Source organism: Pantherophis guttatus, chromosome 7 (assembly GCF_059756535.1).
Source record: "Pantherophis guttatus breed Tessera chromosome 7, ASM5975653v1, whole genome shotgun sequence".
Lineage (NCBI taxonomy): Eukaryota > Metazoa > Chordata > Lepidosauria > Squamata > Colubridae > Pantherophis > Pantherophis guttatus.
In genome coordinates this window covers 5,742,138-5,769,511 of record NC_142069.1, presented here as the reverse complement: position 1 = coordinate 5,769,511, position 27,374 = coordinate 5,742,138, and the positions used below count along the sequence as shown (strand labels likewise).

Below are 27,374 nucleotides of genomic sequence, written 5' to 3'. Positions count from 1 at the left end.
GGATTTGAGATTGAAAGCTTTCTTAACTCTCTTGAAAAGACATGTCCAGCTAAATCTCCTGACCGCTGTAATGCAAACTTATTGATAATAGATTGTGAGTCGTTCCAACCTTGTAGCCTATTTTATTCATGAGCTGAAGGTTGACTTGCCAGCTGTTCTCCCCCCCGCGACCTCAATTTCAATTTGGAACATTCCAGGCCGGGCCATTCCCCCACCCTCCCCTCTCCAATTGCTTTAACTGCAGTTAAAAATTGCAGTTAAAGAAGTAGTTGCAAATTCTAACGGGGGAGTTTTAACGGTTGGGTGGATTCCATGCAAAAAAAAAAGAGGAAAGATAGTCCGAATTTTGCCCTGGTTTTCTGGAAAAGCTTTTCAAATCAAAGCGATTGTCCGCTGGGTTTTGCTGAGAGTGCAGTTTGCAGTCTGCAAAGTTTCTTTATGGAAGATAAACTGCAATTTGCAATGCAAAATCTGAAAGGATGGCCAGGGAGTTATTCTCTGCTGATGAAATTATCTTGCCTTCAACCCCCAGGACTATATATTTTTCACTGGATGCAAATTGCATTTTATGCAAATTGTATACACTGTGTGCACAGTTGCACTTGAGTTGCAGTTCCTTTAAATCAATCCTGTGACATAACAATAAACTCACTATCTGCAAATAATAATTGTGCTATAAAGTATGCCCACCCCATGCCTCGATAATACTGCCTGTTCATTTGGCCAAAGGTTGATACATCAACAAAGTTCCTTGTATATTGTCAACGTAGGTCAGAAAAGTAAAAACTGGCAGCTATGACATTGCAATTGAAATGTTGACTGTTTTTAATGTACATTATTAAAAGGCACGTTTGACATCTCTTGAGTTAAAGGCGGGGGAATCTAACCACTTTGTTCCAGAAGATTTTTCTTTTAAATTCAGGTTAAATTTGAAAAAAACAAAATTAAAATCAGGTTTTGACATAAAATGTCTTCTTTCCACTTTATTCAATTTTGGTGCCCCCCACTCCAGATGGCTCATAACAGTGAAAAAGATAAAAATGCATCAATTCAAAAGAAAATCATCTTAATTACAGCCTTAATTTTTGTAAAATTATCAGCTGTTGGTATTTGACACGGAAAAATTGTCTGAAGTATACGAACCTACTTCTCATTTATGCTGGAAATGTGAATAAGAGGACTTTTTAATCACTTTTGGTGGATGTAAAAAAAGCTTTAAAAATTGGATTCAAATACATATATAAATTCAGAGGATTTTAAAAATTAATATACAACTGTAGCCAGAGATGTTTTTTGGGACTGACTGACAAAAAGTTGGTGGGGGGGAGGAAATCATGGAACTTTGTTTTTATATATGATAATACCAGTGAAAATTCTATATGCAGAAAGGTGGAATGGTTTGACAGATAAGAAAAATCAATGGCGAAGATGATGGAGCCTGCTGACAAGGCATAACTACAACCTTGTGAGGTGGATTGGGCTGAGAGAGAGAGCGAATGGCCCATGTTCACTCAGCTTGCTTTCATGCCTAAGTCAGGACTAGAACTCCCAGTCTCCTGGTGATAGCCCAAAGTCACCCAGCTGGCTTTTGTGCCTAAAGTGGGACTACAACTCACTGTCTCCTGGTGATTGGTTCAAAGTCACCCAGTTGACTTTCATACCTAAGGTGGGACTAGAATTCACAGTCTCCCAGTTTCTAGCCTGGGCCTTCACCACTAAACTAAACTATGGAAAATATGTACTAGATGGCTCGTCCTGCAGTCACGTTCTTTGTGAATGATCGTATTTGGGTTCATTGTAACACCATATTGTTGGCCTGCAAAACTAGGTTCCTTGGATCACAGCCTCACTTCTTGATTTATATACCAGATGTTTATCCCACCTTTACTAATTTATAAGTAACTCGAGGCAATGCACATATAAAAAGAATAGATATGGCCAGGCTTGGAGGGAGAGAACTGTAAACATCAGATAAAGAGAAATGAATTGAAAAGATAAAAGGCAAGGTTATCTCTATTTGCATATTTCGGTCCTCGCTGTGGGCATGCCAGTTTTCCTTGGCACAGAGTTTAGAAATCTTTATCATTGGCACAACACATAGAAGAATGACCGGATGATTGATATACAACTTCAGCTCTCATGATTTTAGAAGGAGTTGGTACATAACTCCTTCACATAACAAATATGATAAAATAAATAAAATAAATAACCACTCGCCGCACGACATGGCGTTCCCATGTAACACCTCTCCTGCACGAGCTGCACTGGCTCCCAGTGGTCTTCCAGGTGCGCTTCAAGGTTTTGGTTATCACCTTTAGAGCGCTCCATGGCTTAGGACCTGGTTATCTACGGGACCGCCTGCTACCACTAATAGCCTCCCGCCGGCTGGTACGCTCTCATAGAGAGGGGCTCCTCCGGATGCCGTCGGCCAAACAATGTCGACTGGCGGCCCCCAGGGGGAGAGCCTTCTCTGTGGAGGCACCTACTATCTGGAATGAGCTCCCCCCGGAGATACGGAGGATCCCGGATCTGCGCAGCTTCCGTCGCGCTCTCAAGACTTTTTTATTCCATCAAGCCGGCCTGGCCTAAATCTTTCCCCTTTAAAATGTAAATTTTAATTTGTTTTTAAAATTATTGGGTGTTTTAAATTTGTCTCAGCCATATTGTTTAATTCGGTTTTATTCTGTTTTTAAATTTTGTATTTATGTGTTTTATTCTGTGGCTGTTCATCGCCCTGAGTCCTTCAGGAGTAGGGCGGTATATAAATCCAATAAATGAAATGAAAATGAAATGAATAGGTGCCAAATTGTGGCTCAAGTTTTTCAACCGGATAGGTAAACAATTTCCTCTGACACCCTTGTTTGAAAATGCAACTTCCTAGATGAGTAAGATGTGTGTGTGTGTGTCTCTCTCTCTCTTCAATTTTTGCTCCTCGCAGTGTGAAGAAGGCGTTAAAGAGTTGAGAAGATACAATCAAACTGTCTTTCTGCCAACTGGATCTCCAGAAGAGAGATGTTCAGACTCTCACAGCACCAGATAAAACTCCCTTCCCAGTTGCTCGGAGGCTCAATTCAAGAAGACATGGTTTCTTTGAAGCCTACACTTTGAGTGGCTTGTGGTATATCCAGAATTTGGCTTCCTTCTCACGTGTAGCATGTTTCCAATATACCGGACAGGCTGGAAAAGGTAAGTTAACTTGTGTCGTGGCGAATATATCTGTAGCTCGGGTGTAGAGTGAGGGTAAAGATTCGTTTTACGGTTTAACTTGTGTTGTGTTGCAATTGTCATCTGAATGTACATACATACATACATACATACATACATACATACACCCGTAAAGGTTTCCCTCACACATATGTGCTAATCGCTCCTGACTCTAGGGGGTGGTGCTCATCTCCGTTTCAAAGTTGAAGAGCCAGCGCTGTCCAAAGACGTCTCCGTGGTCATGTGGCCGACTAAATGCCAAAGGCACACGGAATGCTGTTACCTTCCCACCAAAGTTGGTCCCTATTTTTCTACTTGCATTTTTTTTACATGCTTTTGAACTGCTAGGTTGGCAGAAGCTGGGACAAGTAACGGGAGCTCACCCCATTACATGGCACTAGAGATTCGAACCGCTGAACTGCCGACCTTTCGATTGACAAGCACAGCGTCTTAGCCACTGAGCTACTGCGTCCCTTAGACATACATACATACATGCATGCATATAAATGTTTACAACCATTTGTTTGGTGACTTTGAAGTTACAACAGTCCTGAAAAAAGTGGCTTATGAACATGGTTCACTCTTACGACTTGCAACATCCGTCTCATGGTCACGTGATCAAAATTCAGATGCTTGTCGGGGTCGTGTGATCCCCCTTTTGTGACCTTCTGACAAGCAAAGTCAATCGGGAAGCCAGATTCACTTGACAACCGAGTTAGGAACATAACAGCTGCAGTGATTCACTTAACAACTGTGGCAAGAAAGGTCGTAAGATGGGGCTAAAATTCACGGAACAAAGGTCTCACTTAACAACAGAAATGTTGGGCTTATTGGGGTTCATAAGTCGAGGGCTACCTGGATTCTAGCAGTTTGGTTTTCCATGGATGGATGGATTTGTTTGTTTGTTGAGAATACCTGTATGCAGTTTTTCGCACGAAAACTACAGAACTGGCTTTTGCTTCTACTGTGCTTATTTGGTTCTATCAGTAAAGTTATCCTTTTGGTAAAATAATGTCCCAGGAGTTTATTTTTATTATATATGTCAACAGGACAGTAGATAGCAATTTTAATATGTTTGTGAACTTCAACTCCCAGAATTCCCCAGCCTGCGTGTTTTTCACCTTTGGCAGCTTGTCAGACCCCCGAAACCAAGAAAGACACTTAGCCAATATTTAAAGAAGGTTTCTGTATTGTTCCACACCTATAGACAGAACTTTGCCCAGCTAAAGTAACCTACTACCTACATCAAACATATACTTTGGGAACTATTAGGGAGAGGCCGTCCTCACCCTCTCTCACACACAAAATATCCAAATGGTTGTTTCCTTACTCCTCTGCAATGCATCTCCTCCCTTCTGGGAAGCCATCCCACTCCATTCCATCACACAATTTTAAGACATGTGGATTTCGACTCCCAGAATTCCCCAAACCAGCATATTTTTCAAACTTGGCAACTTTATAAGAGACATGTAGGCTTCAATTCCCAGAATCCCCTAGCCAGCATGTTTTCCCAGTTGGTAACTTTAAGATAAGTGGATTTCAATTCCGGGAATCCCCCAGCCAGCGTGGTTTTTGGTTTTTTTTTTTACATTTGGCGACTTTAAAATATGTGTGGACTTCAACTCCCAGAATCCTCCAGCCAGTTAATTTTTGAAACTTGGGAACTTTTAAGATGCATGTGGACTTCAACTCCCAGAATCCCCCAACCAGCATGTTTTTCATAGTTGGCAACTTTAAGGTACGTGGACTTCAACTCCCAGAATTCCCTAGCTAGCAAGTTTTTCAAACTTACAACTTTAAGATCTGTGTGGACTTCAACTCCCAGAATTCCCTAGCTAGCATGTTTTTCAAACTTACAACTTTAAGATCTGTATGGATTTCAACTCCCAGAATTCCCTAGCTGGCATGTTTTTCAGACTTGTAACTTTAAGATGCTTGTGGACTTCAACTCCCAGAATTCCCTAGCCGGCATGTTTTTCACACTTGCAACTTTAAGATGCTTGTGGACTTCAACTCCCAGAATTCCCTAGCCAGCATGTTTTTCAAACTTAGAACTTTAAGATACTTGTGGACTTCAACTCCCAGAATTCCCCAGGCAACCAGCTGGGAGTTGAAGTCCACTTATCTAAAAGTTACCATGTTTGTAAACCTCTAAGCTAGGTCGTGAATTCAGCTATAATTGCAGTAAACATTGTAGGAGAGAGCTATCTACTGAATGTAGATAGCTCTCTCTCCTATCCAAATTGGCAAAAATATATATATATATTTTCGATTGGCAAAATATATATATATATATCCAAAAGCGTTTGGTAGCACCTTTTCCAACTAAGCAATTTGATCAAATTTTATTAAAATTGGTTAGTCAGAAAAGGTGTTGCTAGGTTGCCTACCACTAAAATTAGCAGATAGATAACTACAAGCCTATGATTCCGCATTGCAGATCCAAAATGATTTATCATCGACTTGTGATCATCATATTGAATGAACATTTACTACTGGGAAATTTGACAAGCAAGTTAAAAAGGGAAGCAAAACCCGAGTTTAATCACGTTTCACTGCATCAAGCGGATAGTAAAAACTGCACATGACTTCAAGTCAGCAAATAGTAACCCCTTGAATTTGGGGCCGCTGCCCGTAGCCCATATTGCAACCTTGCCGGTTATCACGTAAAATAAGAAACTCCTTAGGTATTTGTTATGCAAGTTTAAACCCAAACCTAAGTAAAGTTGGCAATCCTGTGCTGATATATCCAACAGATCAATAGAGCAGTATTTCTCAATCTTGGCAACTTGAAGATAGCGGGAGGGGGGAATTCAACTCCCCGAATTCCCGAGATGGCATAACTGGTTGGGGTATTCTGGGAGTTGAAATCCCCCCCCCCACCCACACATCTTCACGTTGCCAAGATTGAGAAACAATGGCTAAATAAATTAAAACCAGTACTCCCAATTGCAGTTGAAGGGCAATGTAGGGCAAAGGGACAAGTGGTATATGGCATTCACCAACCATTAACAGGCCTATGAAGTTTTTTCAATAGTCTTCAAGGGCAGCCCCATGTGGCTAAATTTAAGCAGTCTAGACAAGTTGCAATGAACTACAGGTATTCCTAGACTTACGATCACAGTTGATCTCCAGTTTTCTGTTGGTAAGTGAGACCATTGTTAAGTGAGATTTGCTCCGTTTTACAACCTTTCTTGCCACCGTTGTTAAGTGAAGCACTGCAGTTGTTAGGTTCGCAACACGGTTGTTAAGCGAATCTGGCTTCCCCGTAGACTGCTTGTCAGAAGGTCACTAAAGGAGATCACATGACCCCTGGACACTGTGACCGTCATAAATACGAACCAGTTACCAAGCATCTAAATTTTCATCACGTGATCATGGGGAATGCTGCAACGGTCATAAATGTGAAAAACAGACATAAGCCACTTTTTTCAGTGCTGTTGTAACTTTGAACGATCACTAAAGAAATGGTTGTAAGTCAAGGACTACCTGTATCAACAAATTCCCACAATTGTTAAGTCCCAGGTGGCGGGGCTGCAAAACTCTCAAGTTAATGCTGGTATTCAACAAGCCATGATTCATCAGAAGCATGGTTTAGCCAGGTCAGTTACCGCGTGCTGAAACAACATGGCTACAGCACTTTCTATTGGTTGGCTTTCCTACGTGGAAGAATGGGACAATTAACAGGTGCATGGCTGTGCCTACTTCACTGGCAGTCCAGTGTCCAAATTCACAGCTATTAGTCCCACACAGCTGATTGGCCACGGACATGTGTCTATTTGCCCCACGCAAATAGACACATGTAGCCTATTGGCCACGGACAAGTGTCACACTCGGAATCGGCCAGGATGAGGGGACAGGAGACCAGTAGCAGGAGAAAAACACTGGCGGAGAGTTAGCCATGGTGGGTCGGATGCAGTGGGGGTCCAACCCCCTGCTCAAACAAGAGACTCTGTACCATTTCAGACAGGGAGCTGTCCAGTCTCGGAACTTTGAATAGTCACTAAGTGAACCGTTGTAAGTAGTGGACAACCTGTAATCTAAGAATTCAAATATATGTTAAGGAGAGAGACAGGAGTCTCCTGTCTGGGGCAGGAGTGTTTGCAGGGAAAGGTCAAAATATCAACACAGCCAGTGATCAAAGTCTGACCCCCTTCTTATGTGGATCGCCACAACCTCTATGGACCCTGCTACTTTCTCCTATAAATTCCTCAGGGGGGGGGGAACAGTATTTATTTCGTGCCACAAAGAGAGACCGCTGTCTTGCAACATGCTTTTATTTTAGAGTGTTTTAACAAACTGCATCCCTGTTTGGTTTGGTGGCAGTAGCGCCTCTGATAGAAAGTCCCTACGGAGAGTGGTGAGGACAGGCGAGAAGGTTATAGGAAGCTCGCTTCCTGTTATTCAGGGTACTGATTATAAGCGCTATGTGCTTAGAGCTCAAAGCATTGTTAGAGACCCCACGCACCCATTTCACCGTCTGTTTCTGTTGCTCCCCGCTGGGAGGAAGTTTCGAAGTATCTATAGCAAGATTACCAGATTCTGTAACAGCTGTGTTCCCTATGCCATCCATCTGGTAAACTCGCGAGATTCGGTTTTCTCGCCGTATAGATCTGAACTAGACTGTGTTGTTTCTCTGTGTCATATAATATATGTGGGTATATACATAATTTTGTATGTATTTTATCATATTTATGTAGTGTATATTGGAGGGGGTGACCCTTTGAGAACTGTATGCAATGAAATTTCATTTTAATGTATGCCGATTAGTGTACATTCAAAGTGACAATAAAGTTATTCTATTCCAGTGATGGCTAAACTTTTTTTTCTCTTTGTGTGCCAAAAGCATACGTGTGTAGGCACCCATAATGCAGTGTGCGCCCCCCGCACATACACGCACGACCTCCCCATGACTCCATGCATGTGCACGCAATCCCCCCCCATACTCCCCCTCCCCCCGTGCATGCGTGCACGACCCCCACGCTCCTTGATTTGGGCCTAGTAGGCCTCCCTGCAGCCTCCTGGCACACCGCACCCCTGCACTCCCCCTGCGCAAGCGTGAGTCTCCCGCATATGCCGCGCCCCCTGTGCATCCTGAAAATCAACTCGCCAGCAGGTGGCGCACACACGCATGCGCGGTGGAGCTGAGGTTGGCGACGACTCGCGTGCCCGCAGAGGGCTCTGCATGCAGCTATGGCATGCGTCCCATAGGTTCGCCATCACCTATTCTATTCTGTTCTGTTCTTTATCTTTATCTTTCTTTTATCTTTTATTAGATTTATATACCGCCCTTCTCCTTTCGGACTCAGGGCAGTGAACAGCCAAAATAAAAACATTTGTACACAAAAGTTAAAATAATTTTAAAAATAATTAAATGAAATTTGGCCCATAATTTAAAACATTTCAATTAAAAATCAGTATCAAACGTTAAAATCAACATGGAATCAGGCCAGCCCGGCTAACTGAAAAAAGTAAGTTTTTAGGGCCCGACGAAAAGTCCGGAGGTCTGGGATCACTCATATCTCTGGGGGGTAGATTGTTCCAGAGGGTAGGTGCCACCACAGAGAAGGCTCTCCCCCTGGGGGTCGCCAGCCGACATTGTCTGGCTGACGGCACCCTGAGGAGGCCCTCTCTGTGGGAGCGAACCGGCCGGTGGGAGGCAATTGGTGGCAGAAGGCGGTCCTGTAAGTACCCCGGCCCTAAGCCATGGAGCGCTTTAAAGGTGATCACCAACACCTTGAAGCACACCCGGAAGTCCACCGGAAGCCAATGCAGCTTGCGCAGGAGAGGTGTTACGTGGGAGCACCCCGTCGCTCCCATAATCCCCCGCGCGGCCGCATTTTGCACCAGTTGGAGCCTCCGGGTGCACCCCAGAGGGAGCCCCATGTAGAGAGTGTTACAATAGTCCAGACGAGAAGTGACGAGTGCTTGAGTGACGAGTGCTGTTCTGATCTGTTCTGTTTGTTTCCTGCTTTTATCATGTTGATAAATAACTCAAGGCAGCTAACATATCTAATACTTCTTCCTCCTCTTGTTTTCCCCATAACAATGTTCCTGTGAGCTGGACTGGATGGAGAGAAAGAGGAACCTTAACATTTAGATAACCTTTGATCCCATAGCTGAATTGCTAAGAATGAAACTACTGGCTGATTTAAAGAGGATTATCGGACTTGGCTAATACTGAGATGGAAGACCACAAGGAAATCCCAGCCAGGGTCTTGACTGAGAAGTTCTAATGAAAAACGAATCCCCCCAAAAAAGAAATAGAAACCAATTCCAAGCTCTCCCCATCGTGGTTATGTTCACTTAGTCACAAGGGGATGAGTTCAGCTGGAGGGAGATTTTAAATTTTAACAGTAATTGACCCTATCATTCAGGCTTTACGTGCAATAATCATCTATTTATTATTGCAACATATATTTACACTGCAATAAAACATTGAAATCAGAGTAATCTGAATAGTGATATTCAGAGGTGGTATTCAGCCTGTTCGGGCGAATCGGTGGCTCCAACAATCAGCTGCCCCCCATCTTGTCCCTTATTTTCTGCTTTCTAGCTCATCTCAATCACGCAGCACAGCTGATTCCCTCCCCCCTCGCTGTTCTACTTACCGTTGCTGACTTGGAAAGTAAGTAAGTTAAGTAGTCCTTGACTTACAACAGTTCGTTTAGTGACCATTCAAAGTTGCAACACCACTTATGACTGGGTCTATGATTATGTGGCTATGACTATGGCTTATGATACTTAAGACCATTGCAACATCCCCAGGTTCACATAATCAAAATTCAGATGCTTGACAACTGACTCATAGTTATGACAGTTGCAGTGTCATAACTATGAGTCAGTGTCCTGGGATCATGTCATCCCCTTTTGTGACCTTCTGGCAATCAAAGTCAACGGGGAAGCCATTTAACAATCGTGTGACAAACTGCAGTGACCCACTTAATAACAGTGGCAAAATGGTCGTAAAATGGGAGCAAAACTCACTTAACAACTGTCTCACTTAGCAATGGAAATCGTGGCCTCAATTATGGTCGTACGTTGAGGATTTCAACCTGTATTGAAATATTTTATATTTGATACGACTATTAGGATATTTCTATTTTAATACGAATATTAAAGCATTCATATTTCCTATGATAGTTAAATGTTATATTTAATATGAATCTTAAATTATTCATAATACATTCATATTAAGTAGGTAAAAGGTCAGGGGCCATTTGCCATGTAAAATTACCATCCTTTAATCAGGAAACATCCAGCGTTAATTATTCATTGTTTTGGAGAATTTCCAAGTTGCAAATAGATATGTTTATATATGTGTGTGTGTGTGTGTGTTACTGGTCCAAGGTTACGTGTTGAAACTTTTCCAGTATTTCGGAATCAGAAACGCACCATTAATTTTTTTTTTCTATTTTCCATTTCTGATTCTGTTCCCCTTTCTTGTTTAGTTTCCCTTTCCCCAGATTCTTCAAATACAGTACTTAAAAGTATTCTTTTTGCTCCCAATAGATAAGACAGATTTTTTTTTTCTACCTGGGCAATGCTCAAATGCTACCCAAAATGATAGGTGGATTTATGCAAACCCCCTCACGCATCAGGGGTGTCCGGGTTCTGTTAGAAAATCAAGATGGCAGACGTAAGACGCCCGGAGTCACTAAGAGTGATTGGGCAGCCGTATAAAGTTTCTTAAATACATAAATACATGGCAGCTATGATCACATGCTCATAAAGTTCTGCCCCTTTTTGAACGCACCTGGGACATTCAGGTGGGATGGGATAGGATCAGGGGTGAAATCCAGCAGGTTCTGCCAGGTTCTGGAGAACCGGTAGCGGAAATTTTGAGTAGTCCGGAGAACCGGTAGCGGAAATTTTGAGTAGTTCAGAGAGCCGGAAAATGCCACCTCTGACTGGCCCCAGAGTCGGGTGGGGATGGAGATTTTGCAATATCCTTCCCCCAGGAGTGGGGAGGGAATGGAGATTTTGTAGTATCCTTCCCCTGCCACGCCCACCAAGCAACTCCACGCCCACGAAGCCACGCCCATAGAACTGGTAGTAAAAACAATTGGATTTCACCACTAGAGGGAAGGGAAGGGAAGGGAAGGGAGGAGGAGGAGGAGGAGGAGAAGAAGAAGAAGAAGAAGAAGAAGAAGAAGAAGAAGAAGAAGAAGAAGAAGAGGAGGAGGAGGAGGAGGAGGAGGAGGAGGAGGAGGAGGAGGAGGAGGAGGAGGAGGAGGAGGAGGAGGAGGAGGAGGAGGAGGAGGAGGAGGAGGAGGAGGTGGTGGTTGGAAATTAACTTGGAGAAACCCTACACCACGAGGTCCCTGATTAAAAACTCACCATATCTCCAGAATGAGAAGTCTCATGTTCCAAGACCCTTCGATTCCTTCTAGAAATGGGCAGAATTATTTTTGTAAGAAAATTCTCTGATGTATCTTAGGACAGGGGTTGGCAACCTTAAACACTCAAAAGAGCCACAAAGGTCCTAACTGGAAGCCCCCGTTCAATTCTGGAGCTGACCGGAAGTCCGGTTCCCCCTTCATAGTCTCCTCCTAGCGCAGCATCCTTTTTCCTCTGCTGACTGGAAGTCGGTTTCCCCACCATAGAGTCTCCTCCTACCACGGCATCCATTTTCCTCTACCTGTCCTAACCGAAAGCCCTATCAATTGTGGAGCCGACCAGCAACAGGGAGCCGCAGCAGAGGGATGAAAGAGCCACATGCGGCTCCAGAGTCGCGGGTTGCTGATCCCTGCATGCCAAATAGGACCTACCTAAATTCCTCCCTTCCTCCTCCTCCTCTTTCTTTTTCTCCATCACTACCTCCTTCTCCTCCTATTCCTCCCTTCCATACACATACATTCATATTTATAAATGAGGTGCGGCACACTGAACCATTGTGCAGTAACCACAATTAGGTATTTAATTCATTAGTATAACACAGGGGTGTCAAACTCAAGGCCCAGGGTGTCAGGTTTCGATGCTATCTCAAAATAAATGGACTTCCAATCTTTAAGGAAATTTTCTCTTTATTCGAGCACAGCAATCTGATCCTGACTCTTCGCGGTCAGTACTGACCTTTGCCCCCCAATCCCTCCCTTTCCGATCCCCAATTCTCTGCTTCTCATTGGCTATCTTCCAAGTCACTTTCCTGATTTCTTCTTCGTCAGGTCACAAGAATGTCTCCCCCCCTCCCCATCTCCGAGGAGACCGAATCTTCAAAGGGATTTAGCAGGCAAAAGTTCAGGCTTCTCCTCCCTTTTCTATGTCAATTCTGAGACACTGACACCGGGGCCGGATCTGGGCCACGGGGTGCTTAGATCTGGTCCGTGGGGCTGCCCTTGAAACAGCGAAGGACTGGCCCGCAGTGACTCTGCCAGCGAAAACGGAGGCCATTGCAGCTGAAAATGGAGTTTGCAAGAGCTGCGTGCGGCCCTCCCGCGGGATGGAAACGGAGCTTGGGAGCTTGTTTTCGCTAGCAAAGCGCTCAGGCCACCAAAGGCGCCCCCAACATGAGTGATGTCGAGCTGGCCACGCCCCCCCCCCGGCTCCCTGAGGTCAAACACAACCCTGATGCAGTCCTCAATGAAATCGAGTTTGACACCTCTGGTATAACAGATGAACAAATACATGATTTACAGTCTGGATCTGGGCAGCCTTGCCAATCCTTCTGGGTCACCCCAAGGCCACCTTAATCCAACCTTTAGGTTCCCACCAAGTCCATCCAGATACCTTTTGGGCTCCTCAGAAGCAAGAGATGGAGACCTCCCTTGGTTCAACCATTGTCCCCCTGAAGCTGAGATTTGGAGGCAGACTGCTCCCAACTGGAGATGGTGCTGAGCTTTCAAGATTCATAACCCCTGAGAGATCAGTCCTCCAAGCATTTATTCGACCCGCTCTTAAAGCTCCTGCCAATCAGGACCTTATTTGAAGGCTAAGCTGGAGGAATTTAAAAAAATTAAAAACTCTCACAATAAGCACAGAGTACAGGTGGACCGCAACTGAATCCCAAGTTCCCATTTGCTTAGTGAGACAGTTGTTAAGTGAGCTTTGCCCCGTTTTACGACCTTACTTCCCACAGCTGTTAAGTGAATCACTGCAGTTGTTACGTTACTAAAGCGGTCGTTAAGCGAATCTGGCTTCCCCGTTGACTTTGCTTGGTAAAGGTAAAGGTTCCCCTCGCACATATGTGCTAGTCGTTCTCGACTCTAGGGGGCGGTGCTCATCTCTGTTTCAAAGCCGAAGAGCCAGCGCTGTCCGAAGACGTCTCCGTGGTCATGTGGCCGGCATAACTCAACGCCAAAAGGCACACGGAACGCCGTTACCTTCCCACCAAAAATGGTCCCTATTTTTCTACTTGCATATTTTTTCGTGCTTTCGAACTGCTAGGTTGGCAGAAGCTGGGACAAGGAACGGGAGCTCACCCCGTTAACGCGGCACTAGAGATTCGAACCGTTGAACTGCCGACTTTTCGATCGACAAGCTCAGCGTCTTAGCCACTGAGCCGCCACGTCCGTTTTGCTTGTTAGCAGGTCGCAAAAAGCGATCGCATGACCCTGGGACACTGCAGCCGTCATAAATATGAGTCGGTTGGGCCAAGCCTCCCAATTTTGATCTCGTGACCTTGTGGAGGCTGCAGGGGTCATTTAAGCGTGCAAAACGGGGATAAGTCAATTTTTTTTCCCCAGTGCCGTTGTAACTTCAAACTGTCACTAAACGAACCGTTGTAAGCGGAGGGCTACCCTGTCCATTCCAAATGTCCGTGCAAAGACAACCTATTTATAAGTCGATAATAAATAAGGCTGCCTTGAAGTTCAGTTGTCAAGACACGGAGGAAGGACAGGCAGATTTTTTTTAAAAAAAATAAAATAAATATTTGCATATCCGATTCATCTGGCCAGCTTCTCACAGAAGTGGGAACAGAAGTTAAACAGGAAGACTTCTCCCACGGTTGTTTTAGAATTCAAAGGGCCTTGAAAAATCCCTACAGAAAAACCACATTCTAATTTGAGCAACGTTTCCAGTTTCACGTCGACTGGAAACCATCCTGAACCAACTTTTAAAGGAAGTTAATAAGTAACAGCGGAAAACCCACGTCCTCCCCTAGGACAACCTATTTAAGCCACTCCAGGATTGGAACACAGTCCCAATTTCTGCAATGCGCCAAGGACCCAAAGATTACTTCTAACAGGTAGGATCGCTTTCTCCTAGAGATTCCAAGAAGCCAGAAGAATTTAAACTGGAGATACCGTCAAGTCTGGTATTAATTATAGCGTCCACTGTAAAGTTTGATGGGTTTTAAAGTTTCATCTCTTGTAGTGTGGAGAATAAATATAGCCTTTTGATGCAGGCAGGTAAACAGAAACCTTTAAAGAAGAGCATCATGTATTCTTTCAAACATAATGGAGCTTAATTGAACATAATTGCATGTTTGGGACATTAAATGCCCTTCAATAATTAAATGGATTGCGTAATTGTTTTGCGAATTCCAATGCGCTGACCAGATTAATTTCTGCTTTCAGATTATATTAAGTCAGCAGGTCTCAAAATGTAGTCTGGGGAATCCTGGGGTGGGGGGTCCCTGAGACACTAGGTAGTCCTTGACTTACAACAGTTCATTTAGTGACCAATGGGGCTGAGAAATGGGACTTACGTGACCATTTTTTCATAGGGAGGACCTTTGCAGCATCCCCATGTTCATGTGGTCGAAAATTCAGAGGCTGGTGCAACTGGTTCCTATTTATGACCGTTGCTGTGTCTTGGGGGGGTCATGTGATTTCCCCCTTTGCAACCTGCAAAGTCAACGGATTCACTTAGCAACCAGGTTACTCACTTTTCAACCGCAGCGACTCCCTTAACAACTGCGGTAAAAGAAAAGTCGTGCAATGGGGCAAAACGCACTTAACAAATGTCTCACTCAACACCAGAAATGTTGGGCACAATTGTGGCCATAAGTCAAGGACTTCCCGTATCAGGAAGCTTATGAAGTGAAATAAACATTTTCAAATTTCCCTTTCGTGTCTAATATAGTTTAAATATTGATAGATGTCAACCAGGTCAACCAACTCTTTTGGGGGGGGAGGTCAGTGGTGGGATTCAAATTTTTTTACTACCAGTTCTGTGGGCATGGTTTGGTGGGCGTGGCAGGGGAAAGATACTGTAAAATCTCCATTCCCTCCCCATTCCAGGGGAAGGTTACTGTAAAATCCCCATTTCCTCTCAGCTGGGACTCGGGAGGCAGAGAATAAATGGGGGCGGGGCCAGCCAGAGGTGGTATTTACTGGCTCTCCGAACTACTCAAAATTTCCGCTACCGGTTCGCCAGAACTGTTCAGAACCTGCTGAAAAACCCACCTCTGGTGGGGGTGTCCTACATAATTTATAAGCGTCAGAGCAGAATGTTTGAGAGGTACAGTATTAGGCAAGTCATGTGCAATTTGTAGAAATGTGTTGGTCTGTTTTCTTGAGGACTAGCATCCTGAAGTCGGAAATACGGCCCTGTTACAGGTTATGGGAGTTTGTCATCCACTTGCAGTCTGGTGGACTTCCTGCATAATATCGCATCTTATACAAATAGCTCTATTCCAATTGATTGGAGGGGGCAACACCCCTCCACCCCCCACCCCAAATTCCCACTCTCTGCTTTCAATGGGCATTTTCAACTTAGCTGTGGGACTCTCTGTCCCTAAAAGGCATGACTTGTTTCTTGCCTTGGTCAGCTTCAGTGTTGTGGATTTAATAAGACAAACACAACTTTTAGATTAATCAGAGACAGATTTTATATATATATTGCGCAATAGGTTCAAGGCTCTGTACATGAAGCGTTGAACAAAGACAGGAATTAGGTACAATGGTTTTATACCCTTCTAGACAAAGGATTCTGTTAGGTCAGCAATTCATATGGTCCTATACATTTATCAATTTTAGTTGACATTACAGAGTTTCTTTGCAAAACAGTCATAATTCTTTTTGTAGATTACTGAAGCATATCTTTTATCTTTTGTTGAAACAACAAAGTGGACATCTCTGTCACTTTAACCTCAAGGTGTAAATCACGTAGACTGTTCTTATCTGTGACAACTGAGAGGCCTTGAAGTAAGCATCCTTGCAAAGAAATTGTCTGTGTTCTGAATATAATTGCAAGCAATTTCTCTCTTACAATATTAAGAACAAAGAGGGCCCTTCAGTGACTATCTAACTGGATCCGTGTTTTTATTTATTTTATTTTATTTTATTTGTTACCTGTCCCACCATATCAGTATGTTTAGGTTTGCCAATTCAGGCAGTGCCTTCCACATTCAGGGATGCAATTCCTTGGAGAAATACACTCCTAATTTTCTTATAACAATGTTGGATAATATTTTGCAGATTAGGTGAAACGTGGTTCGATAACCACTAACTGTAAGAGAGATCTTGAAGTCCTAGCAGACTTAAATATGAGCCAGCAGTGTGATGCAGCAGCTAAAAAAGCCGATTCAATCCTAGGCTGCATTAACAGAGGGATAGAATCAAGATCCTGTGAAGTACTAGTACCGCTTTATAAAGCTTTAGTAAAAACATTATTTGGAATGCTACAATCAGTTTTGGTCACCATGATATTAAAAAAAGATGTTGAGACTCTGGAAAGAGTGCAGAGAAGAGCAACAAGAATGATTAGGGGACTGGAGGCTAAAACATATGAAGAACGGTTGCAGGAACTGGGTATGTTTAGTCTAGTGAAAAGGACTAAGGGGGTTATGATATTGTGATAGGGTGCAATGGTGGGTTTCAAATTTTTTTACTACCGGTTCTGTGGGTGTGGCTTAGTGGGCGTGGCATAGCTTGGTGGGCGTGGCAGGGGAAGGATACTGTAAAATCTCCATTCCCTCCCCACTCTAGGGGAAGGTTACTGCAAAATCCCCATTTCCTCCTGATCAGCTGGGACTCGGGTGGCAGAGAATAGATTGGGGTGGGGCCAGCCAGAGGTGGTATTTACCGGTTCTCCTAACTACTCAAAATTTCCACAACCGGTTCTCCAGAATTGGTCAGAACCTGCTGAAACCCACCTCTGGATAGGGGGTTATACATGATAGCAGTGTTCCAATATCTGAGGGGCTACCACAAAGAAGAGGGGGGATCGATCTATTTTCCAAAGCACCTGAAAGGCAGGAGAAGAAGCAATGGATGGAAACTAATCAAGGGGAGAAGTAACTTAGAACTGAGGAGAAATTTACTGACAGTGACAACAATTAAATCAGTGTTTAGTTTAGTTTTAGTTTTATTTGATTTATATACCGCCCTACTCCCGAAGGACTCAGGGCGGTGAACAGCCACAAGATAAAACATATAAATACAAAATTTAAAAGCAGAATAAAACCGAATTAAACAATTGGGCCAAAAACAGATTAAAACACCCCAATAATTAAGAACAGATTAAAATTTGCATGTTTAAAAAGGGAAAAGATTAGGCCAGGCCAGCCTGATGGAATAAAAAGGTCTTGAGAGCGCGACGGAAGGTGCGTAGATCCAGGATCCTCAGCATCTCCGAGGGGAGCTCATTCCAGATAGTAGGTGCCCCCACAGAGAAGGCTCTCCCCCTGGGGGCCGCCAGTCAACATTGTTCTATATTCTGGGTTTTTTTAAAAAAAAAATCCACCACAGAGAATTTGACTTTGAATTTGGTATCTCTGAATATTTTTCTGTCACGCTCTAAGAATTTGCTTGTCCTCACAGTGCAGATAAGGAAATGGGGAAGGAAGTGGGCTGGCACAAAATTGTAATAGTGAAATTAGGAAACGTGTAACCGCAGGTGACGTGAGTTGACCAAAACCACAGAAACAAACACAATTCAGCTCAAAATTTCTGTTGCTAAGTGAGATAGCGGTTATAAGTGAGCATTGCTCCGTTTTATGACCTTTCTTGCCATGGTGGTTAAGTGAATCACTGCAATTGTTAAGTTAGTAACACGGTTGTTAAGTGAATCTGACTTCCCCATTGACTTTGTCGGAAGGTCGCAAAAGGGGATTGTATAACCTTCAGGATGCCGCAACGGTCATAAATAGGAGTCGACTGCTATTTGAAGTTTGATTGTGTGACCACCAACAGTCATAAGGGTGAGAAACGGTCATAAGTCACTTTTTTCAACGCTGTTGTAACTTTGAACGTTCACTAAACGACCTGTTGTAAATCGAGGACTACCTGTATTTCAGATGAAACCAATCAGGCGTTTTCTAATTTGAGGTCCTGTTGATTTATGGGCCATCTAGCAATGTTTGTTGCCATCACTTACACTTTGGAGATGCTAGCGAAGATTTTCTACATCCAGTATCCCTGAATGGAGCATTGGTGGTCCTGAAAAATGATCCATTTTTCTGGAAAAGCGTTTCCATGAATTTGGGACTATCCTAAATAGGGTAAAATCACTTTCTTTCATAATCGGAAAGACTCCAAAGAATCAGGATGGAGAAACAGTTCGCTCGCCTTGACAGAGATTAGATTAGATTAGATTAGATTAACAGAGCTGGAAGGGACCTTGTAGGTCATCTAGTCCAACCTCCCGCCCAAGCAGGAGACCCTACGCCATTTCTGACAGATGCCAGTCCAGTCTCTTCTTGAAAGCCTCCAGTGATGAAGCTCCCACAACTTCCGAAGGCAACTTCTGTTCCATGGGTTGATTGTTCTCACTGCCAGAAAATTTCTCCTTATTTCTAGATTGAATCTATCCTTGATCAGTTTCCATCCATTATTCTTTGTCTGGCCTTGGAAAATAGCTTGACCCCGTCCTCTCTGTGGCAGCCCTTCAAATATTGGAAGATGCTCTCCTGTCTCCCCTGGTCCTTCTCTTCACTAGACTAGCCAGGCCCAGTTCCTGCAACCGTTCATCGTATGTTTTAGCCTCCAGTCCCCTCATCATCCTGGTTGCTCTTCTCTGCACTCTTTCTAGAGTCTCAACATCTTTTTTATAGTGTGGTGACCAAAATTGGATGCAGTATTCTAGGTGTGGTCTTACTAAGGCTTTATAGAGTGGTAGTAGTAACTCCCTTGATCTTGATTGTATCCCTCTGTTAATGCAATTTAGGATTACATTGGCTTTTTAAGCTGCCGCTGCATACTGCTGGCTCATATTTAATTGGTTATCCACCAAGATCCTTCTCACAGTTGCTGCTATTAAGCCTGGTTTCACCCAGTCTATAGGTGTCCTTTTTCGTTTTTCTTGTCTAAGTGTAAGACTTAGATAGCTGACACCTGGCTAGGTGGCTCAGTGGCTAAGACACTGAGCTTGTCAATCAGAAAGTTCGGCGGTTCAAATCCCTAGTATAGGTCTCTTGAGTGAGAAGGGGGTTGGACTAAATGACCTCCAAGGTCCCTTCCAACTCTGCCACTTTACTTTTCTCTACATTGACTTTCATTTTGTTAGATAGGTGCCCAGTGTTCAAGTCTGTCAAGATCCATCTGGCTCTTGAGCCTATCTTCGAGGGTATTAGCTATTCCTGCCAGCTGAGACATACAATGCTTTGACATACATGGAACGGAGTGATTGACGTGAGTTGAATTAACAAGGCTCCCGCTTTAAAGTATTTACGTAATTTGCTTGCTTTAAGTTCCTCCTTTTGAGTGTGTCAGCTTTCAGTGACTAATCCACCTTTGTTTATGTCAATAGGATTGTGTTCTTGAAGCACAACATAGGTTCTGTTCTTTGATGGGTGGAAATGCCATTCTGGGGCCACTCAGTCGTGGTTGGCCATGTTGACTCTTATGTTGTAGCTGTTGGAATTCTATAAATAGAGGATCCCTGAATTTGAAGGTTGTCACATCTGGGCTAGCAGAGCCATTTCAGCAGTTTTGCTCAACCTTGGAAGCTTGAAGATGGGTGGACTTCAACTCCCAGAATCCCCCAGCCAGCGCTGCTGGCTGGGGGATTCTGGGAGTTGAAGTCCACCCATCTTCAAGCTACCAAGGTTGAGACACTGCACTACAGGGTACCAAGAGAGATGCAAAAAACAAGCCCTTTGCTGCCCCCTATAGGTCCCCCAGATTTTGCATCCCGATTTCTCCATACACTTCCCTGATTTCCTTTCAGCCCCTGCTGGCTTGATCATAAAACGTAGAATCATAGAGTTGGAAGAGACTTTGGAGGTCTTCTAGTCCAGCCCCGTGCTCGAGCAGGAGGCCCCTATGCCATTTCAGACAAATGGTTGTCCATTCTCCTCTTAAAAGCCTCCAGTGATGAAGCACCCACAACTTCTGGAGGCAGGTTGTTCCACTGGTTAATTGTCCTCACTGTTAGGAAGTTTCTTCTTATTTCTAGGTTGCTTCTCTCCTTGATTAGTTTCCATCCATTGCTTCTTGTCCTACCTTCAGGTGCTTAGGAGAATAGGTTGACCCCCCTTGTCTCTGTGGCAGCCCCTCAAATATTGGAAGACTCGCTATCATGTCTCCCCTAGTCTTTCTTTTCATTAAACTCGACATGCCCAATTCCTGCAAACTTTTCATGAAACTCGACATACCCAATTCCTGCAAACTTTTCATGAAACTCGACATACCCAATTCCTGCAAACTTTTCATGAAACTCGACATACCCAATTCCTGCAAACTTTTCATTAAACTCGACATACCCAATTCCTGCAAACTTTTCATTAAACTCACCATGCCCAATTCCTGCAAACTTTTCATTAAACTCGACATGCCCAATTCCTGCAAACTTTTCATTAAACTCACCATGCCCAATTCCTGCAAACTTTTCATGAAACTCACCATGCCCAATTCCTGCAAACTTTTCATGAAACTCGACATACCCAATTCCTGCAAACTTTTCATTAAACTCACCATGCCCAATTCCTGCAAACTTTTCATTAAACTCGACATGCCCAATTCCTGCAAACTTTTCATTAAACTCACCATGCCCAATTCCTGCAAACTTTTCATGAAACTCGACATGCCCAATTCCTGCAAACTTTTCATTAAACTTGACATACCCAATTCCTGCAAACTTTTCATTAAACTCACCATGCCCAATTCCTGCAAACTTTTCATTAAACTCACCATGCCCAATTCCTGCAAACTTTTCATTAAACTTGACATACCCAATTCCTGCAAACTTTTCATGAAACTAGACATACCCAATTTCTGCAACTGTTCTTTATAAGTTTTAGCCTCCAGTTCCCTAATCCCCTCTGTTGCTCTTCTCTGCACTCTTTCCAGAGTCTCAGCATCTTTTTTTTTTATATTGAGACCCACCAGGATTTCTCCCTAGCAAAGAAGTATTCCTTCCAATTACGATTATGAATAATGACGACAACGGGATGTGCTAGAGCATGTTCTCTGTGATATGGAAGCAAATAAAAAGGGTTGATAATGCAGCTTCATTTACACAGCTGCTTAATTCCCAGCTGCTGTTTAACTTTCCTCAGTTACCCTGATATGTAAAATTGCGTGACGGATCCAGTGGTGAAATCCATTTTTTTTTTACTACCTGTTCTGTGGGCGTGGCTTGGTGGGTGTGGTGTGGCTTGATGGGCATGGCTTGTGGGTGTGGAGATTTTGCAGGGGAAGGGATACTGCAAAATCCCCATTCCCTCCCTACTCCTGGGGGAAGGATATCGCAAAATCTCCATTCCCACCCCACTCTGGGGCCAGCCAGAGGTGGTGTTTGCTGGTTCTCTGAACTGCTCAAAATTTCCACTACCGGTTCTCCAGAACCTGCTGGATTTCACCCGTGGACTGATCACTCACAGCTGTTTGTGACGGAGCAGCTGTAGAGATTCACAGAGACAACAATATGCAAGGAAGGAAGGGAAGGGAAGGAAGTAAAAGGAAAGAGGGAGAAAAGAAGAAAGGAGTGAGAAAAAAGGGAAAGGGGAAGGAAGGAAGGAGAAAGAAGGGAGGGAGGGAGGGAAAGAAAGGAGAAAGCCACATCAAAATTCTCCAGAAATCACTGGCTGTAACCTCAGATGTTGTGAATGGATTCTGCATATCCCTTGAAAAAAAGCAGGCACGCATAACACCCACGGTTCAACACTCTCTTCAAAAGGCAACTTTTGAAGGAACCCTTTCCAGCACGGGATCGAAAGTGATCTTAACGAGGGTTACAGGTTGCAAACCTCCCGTAAAGGAGGAATCTCAACTGCCCTCTTCTGGTGTGGATTCAGAGAGGCAGGCAATTCATTCTCTCTGCTTCATTTCATTGAAATGAAGAGGGAGGGAGGGAGGGAGGGAAGGAGGAAGGGAGGGGAAAGAGTGAGGGAAGGAAGACAGAAGAGAAAAGGGAGTAAGGGAGGGAAGAGGGAAGGAAGGAAGAAGAGAAAAGAGTAAGGGGAAGGAAAGAAGGGAGGGAAGGAAAAGGAGTGGGAGGGAAGGAAGGAAGAAGGGAAAAGGGAGTAAGTGAGGGAAGGAAGGAAGAAGAAAAAAGAGTAGGGAAGGAGGGAAGAAGGGAAGGAAGAGGGGTGGGAAGGAAAGAAGAGAAAAGGGAGTAAGTGAGGGAAGAGGGAAGGAAGGAAGAAGAGAAAAGAGTAAGGGGAAGGAGGGAAGGAAGGAAAGAAAGGAGGGAAGGAAGGAAGAGGAAAGGGAGGGAAGGAAGGAAGAAGGGAAAAGGGAGTAAGGGGAAGGAAGGAAAGCAGGAAGGCAGTGAGGGAAGAGGGGTGGGAAGGAAAGAAGAAGAGAAAAGGGAGTAAGGGAGGGAAGAGGGAAGGAAGGAAGAAGAGAAAAGAGTAAGGGGAAGGAAGGAAAGCAGGAAGGGAGGGAAGAGGAGTGGGAGGGAGGGAAGGAAGAAGGGAAAAGGGAGTAAGTGAGGGAAGAGGGAAGGAAGGAAGAAGAGAAAAGAGTAAGGGGAAGGAAGGAAAGCAGGAAGGCAATGAGGGAAGAGGGGTGGAAAGGAAAAGAAGAGAAAAGGGAGTAAGGGAGGGAAGAGGGAAGGAAGAAAGAAGAGAAAAGAATAAGGGGAAGGAGGGAAGGAAAGAAAGCAGGAAGGGAGGGAAGAGGGGTGGGAGGGAAGGAAGAAGAGAAAAGCAAGTAAGGGAAGGAAGGTAGAGAAAAGGGAATAGGAAGGAAGGAAAGAAGGAAGGAGCAAAGGGCAAAGAAGTAACAATACAACTAGGAAAATGTTTGCTCCTAACAGAATAACTGTCGGAAAGTCCAACCCCTTGCTTTAGCAGGAGATTCTGTACCATTCTAGTCTTCCTTCTTTGATGACTCCAAATTCTTCAGTTCCCTCCCATCTGCAATGAATTCTAACCCTTTATCCGACTTCTGGGGTGCTTAGATCTGGCCCACAGGGCCGCCCTGGAAACAGCGAAGGAGCAGCCCACGGTGCCTCTGCCAGTGAAAATGGAGATTGGGAGGGCCACACGTTTTTGCTGGCAGACGCACCACGGAAGGCCCCGTTTTCGGCCGTGGCAGCCTCCTGCAGCCCTCTGCCAGCAAAAACGGGATCCGGGCTCTAATTTTGGTGTCCGTTTTCACTGGCAGAGGGTAGCAAAGCAAACTAAAAGCAAAGCGAAACAAAAGGAGAAATGTTTCCCCGTTTGCATTTGAGCATCCAAGAAGGGACAAGAAAGGGAAAGAGGAAAGACAAAGAAAAAGAAGGAAAGATGGGAAGAGAGCAAGGAAGGAAAAATAAGGAAAGAGGAGAAGGAAAGAGAAGGAAGGAAGGAGAAGAATATAAGGAGAAGGGGGTCTGAGAGAAGTTCTGCCTTAGCATTTGGCCACCACAGGTGCCCCCCCAATACGAGAGATGTCGACCTGGCCACACCCACCCTGGCCCCCCAAGGTCAAACACAACCCAGATGCGGCCCTCAATCAAATCGAGTTTGACACCCCTGCCTTATACCCACCGCCCAGAGAACAAAGCAGAGGCAGAACCAAAGGAGGTCGGGAGAAGATCCCACTTCTTGTTCCAGAGGTCTTCTTCTAACCAGCATGTCTCCCTGTTTTGTCTCTTCTTTTTTCCTCTTCAAGACACCCAACTCCGTCCCGGTCCTTTCGCACGATGCTGCTGTTGCTCATCACCCTTTCTCTGAGCTGGAGTCAGATGCCCACGAGTGGAGAGGTGGTGGGTTCCTTTCAAGACCATTGTCCTCAGTTTTTCCTCCGAGAAACCCCACCACTTATCAGGCTCCCTCCGCGCCCCGTCCGCATTTGCCAGCGTTACCAAAACTTGTATCGTTTCGCCACTTTGTATGATAAAGACAATCGCATCCCAGTCTATTCGGCGTATGTCTATAACCCTGGGCAGGCTAAGAGACCCAAAAAATGGATGGTGGAACCTCAGGTAAGATGGACTGATTCAAGTTCTTTTCATTGAATGTAATGAATGTAATATAATGGTGGGCTGGTGGGAATTCGCAGGGTTTCGGGAGAACCTCTAGCTACGATTCTGTGCAATTCGGAGAAGACCCAAATCCCACTCCTGGCTGGCCCCTCCCACCTCTCCCCTCCCAGGAGTCCCCACGCAGCCTGTTTTGGATGCAGGTAAGTTCAGGGTGCCCGCGGAGGCTCGGGGAGGGCAAAAAATAGGCCTACTGGAAATTCAGGAAGGCCGAACTTCTGGAGGCCGGAAACGGGTCCGTTTCCGGCCTCCAGAGGGCCTCCGGAGCCTGGGGAGGCAGTTTTCGCCCTTCTGGAGGCTCCAGGAAATATTCTGGAGCCTGGGGAGGGCAAAAACATCCCACCACCACCTGTGGTGCAGGAGGCTAACTAGGCCTCGCCCACCATGGCCACGCCCACCCAGCAACTGGGCAGTGAACCCCTTGCTAAAATTTTTGAAGCCCACCCCTGAATTTAGCTTATGTAGCCCCAGCGTGCTAGCTGGGGAATTCTGGGAATTGAAGTCCACAGGTCTTAAAGTTGACAAGGTTGGACATGCCCAACATCGATTTTCTACATGATAATCTGTCCCTAACCTGGTTTTTCAAGTCTCCCAGGGGTGCACACATCGCCACCATAACTCAGTCCGTCCGCCTTATTGCTACTCATACTCTTCTTCTCCTTCCTTCCACCTTTCTTGGTATTAATGTTTTCTCCAGAAAGTTAGGTCTTTGCAAAAGATGTTCAAAGTAGGATTATTATTATTATTATTATTTATTGAATTTGTATACCACCCTACTCCCAAAGGACTCTGCGCGTAGGTCCGGGATCCTCCGTATCTCCGGGGGGGGAGCTCATTCCAGATGGCGGGTGCCCCCACAGAGAAGGCTCTCCCCCTGGGGGCCGCCAGTTGACATTGTTTGGCCGACGGCACCCTGAGGAGCCCCTCTCTATGGGAGTGTACTGGTCGGTGAGAGGCTACTGGTGGCAGAAGGTGGTCTCGTAAATACCCCGGTCCTAAGCCATGGAGCGCTCTAAAGGTGGCATTGCCTTTTAAAAGCATTTTTTCTACAACGTCTTCGGTCGAAGAGGTTATAGAAAAAATGCTTTTAAAAGTTTTTAAAAAAGTTGGCCATACCCACCCAGTCACATTATCCCCCATCACCACCAAGCCACGCCCACAGAACCGGTAGTAGCATATTTTACATTTCACCACTGGTCAGTATGTTATGTGAATGCAGGGGTGAAATGCTCCCGGTTCGGATCGGATCGCCTGATCCGGTAGCGATGGTGGCGGGTGGTTTGGAGAACCGGTAGCAAAAATCCCTGTGCCCCCCACACCATGCCCAGCTGAGCTGCCCGATCATCAGAGGCTTTTTTTTTTTTACTTTTAAAAGCATTTTTTCTACAACCTCTTCCGACGAAAAAATGCTTTTAAAAGTAAAAAAAAAGAAAGCATCTGATGATCCCGCAGCTCAGCTGGGATTGTCAGAGGCTTTTCAAAGCATTTTTTTCTGCAACCTCTTGGCCGAAGAGGTGGTAAAAAAAAAAATGCTTTGAAAAGTCTCTGACGATCCCAGCTGAGTTGCCTGATCGGCAGAGAGGCTTTTCAAAGCATTTTAAAAAAAGCCTCTCTGACGATCCCAGCTGAGTTGCCTGATCGCCAGAGAGGCTTTTCAAAGCATTTTTTAAAAAACCTCTCTGACGATCCCAGCTGAGTTGCCTGATCGCCAGAGAGGCTTTTCAAAGCATTTTTTAAAAAGCCTCTCTGACGATCCCAGCTGAGTTGCCTGATCGTCAGAGGCTTTTCAGAGCATTAGAAAAAAAAATGCTTTGAAAAGTTTTTTTTTTAAAAAGTTGTCCACGCCCACCCACTCACATTACCCCCACCACCACCAAGCCACGCCCACAGAACCGGTAGTAACAAATTTTACATTTCACCCTGTGTGAATGTAACAGTTCAAGGCACGTTAGGGAAACACAGCTGTAGATTTGAAGACTGTAGTGCTGGGTGGTTTTTGGTTTCCCGTCTGATCACTTCTTTCCTTTCCTTTCCGCTGTTTGCGCTTCCTCTTTACTCCTCCGCAGCTCATCAATTCCACATTCCAACGTGAAATGGAAACGGAAGGGGACTTCCTGAATAAAAAGGGCCCAAAAGAAGCTCTGCGTGACAGCCAAGCTATCTTGAATGATTACAAGAACCTGACCGATTGCAACAGAGGCCATCTCAACCCAAACGGACACCAGCCTAACTACAGTGCCAAGTCTTCCACCTTCACCCTGACGAACATCGTCCCACAGTTCATAAAACTCAACGGCGGAGCCTGGAACAACTACGAGCAAACCACCATGCTGCAGATGACCAAAGGATGCCAGGAGACTTTTGTGCTGGTGGGCGCGGTGCCAGGAGACACCTACATAGCTGGAGGGAGGGTCAACAGGCCCAGCCATATGTGGTCTGCAGCCTGCTGCGTGATAGACAACAATCATCTTCGATCCTGGGGCATCCTTGCCAGGAATGACCAGAACGTGGTGCAAAAGTTCACTCTGGGCCAGTTGGAGGCTCAGCTCGCAGAGCTGTATAATGTAAACCGTGTCTCTCTGTTTCATCGTGATTGCCCCCGGCAATAAATTATGTCCCTCTCTCTTCCGCAAATGTGGCGGATGCCAAATTGACTTGAAGTGAATTTAATAATGGGTGCATGAAAGATGGTCATCAAAATCCAGATGTTAGGGAACGATAGGGAAGGACCCTGGAAAAACAATCAGTAAGAATGAAATAGCAAACTATGTTTATTTTCTGGCAAAGAGAATAGAATAGAATAGAATAGAATAGAATAGAATAGAATAGAATAGAATAGAATAGAATAGAATAGAATAGAATAGAATAGAATA

The 27,374-nt window shown here is 44.7% G+C and overlaps 1 protein-coding gene across 3 annotated transcripts; it reads left to right on the top strand.

The window, feature by feature from the left end:
- Positions 1-245: 245 nt before the first annotated feature.
- Positions 246-27,151, top strand: LOC132711862 (endonuclease domain-containing 1 protein-like). 3 transcript variants are annotated; one of them, XM_060691807.2, is made up of 3 exons: positions 246-3,186; positions 24,132-24,444; positions 26,568-27,151. In XM_060691807.2, the coding sequence occupies exons 1-3, from the start codon at positions 3,155-3,157 to the stop codon at positions 27,108-27,110; spliced, it is 888 nt and encodes a 295-aa protein (XP_060547790.2). In that variant the 5' UTR covers positions 246-3,154; the 3' UTR covers positions 27,111-27,151. The 3 variants fall into 3 exon arrangements, with proteins under 3 accessions (XP_060547790.2, XP_060548315.2, XP_060548078.2); XM_060692332.2 differs by lacking the exon at positions 246-3,186 and adding an exon at positions 14,111-14,392; XM_060692095.2 differs by lacking the exon at positions 246-3,186 and adding an exon at positions 19,590-19,721.
- Positions 27,152-27,374: the final 223 nt, after the last annotated feature.

Excerpts from the sequence above, each read along its gene's own strand:
- LOC132711862 (XM_060691807.2), top strand. The coding sequence starts at position 3,155 with ATGTTTCCAATATACCGGACAGGCTGGAAAAG. Across the intron at positions 3,187-24,131 it reads TACCGGACAGGCTGGAAAAG|ACACCCAACTCCGTCCCGGT; the intron begins GTAAGTTAACTT and ends TTCCTCTTCAAG. Across the intron at positions 24,445-26,567 it reads AATGGATGGTGGAACCTCAG|CTCATCAATTCCACATTCCA; the intron begins GTAAGATGGACT and ends ACTCCTCCGCAG.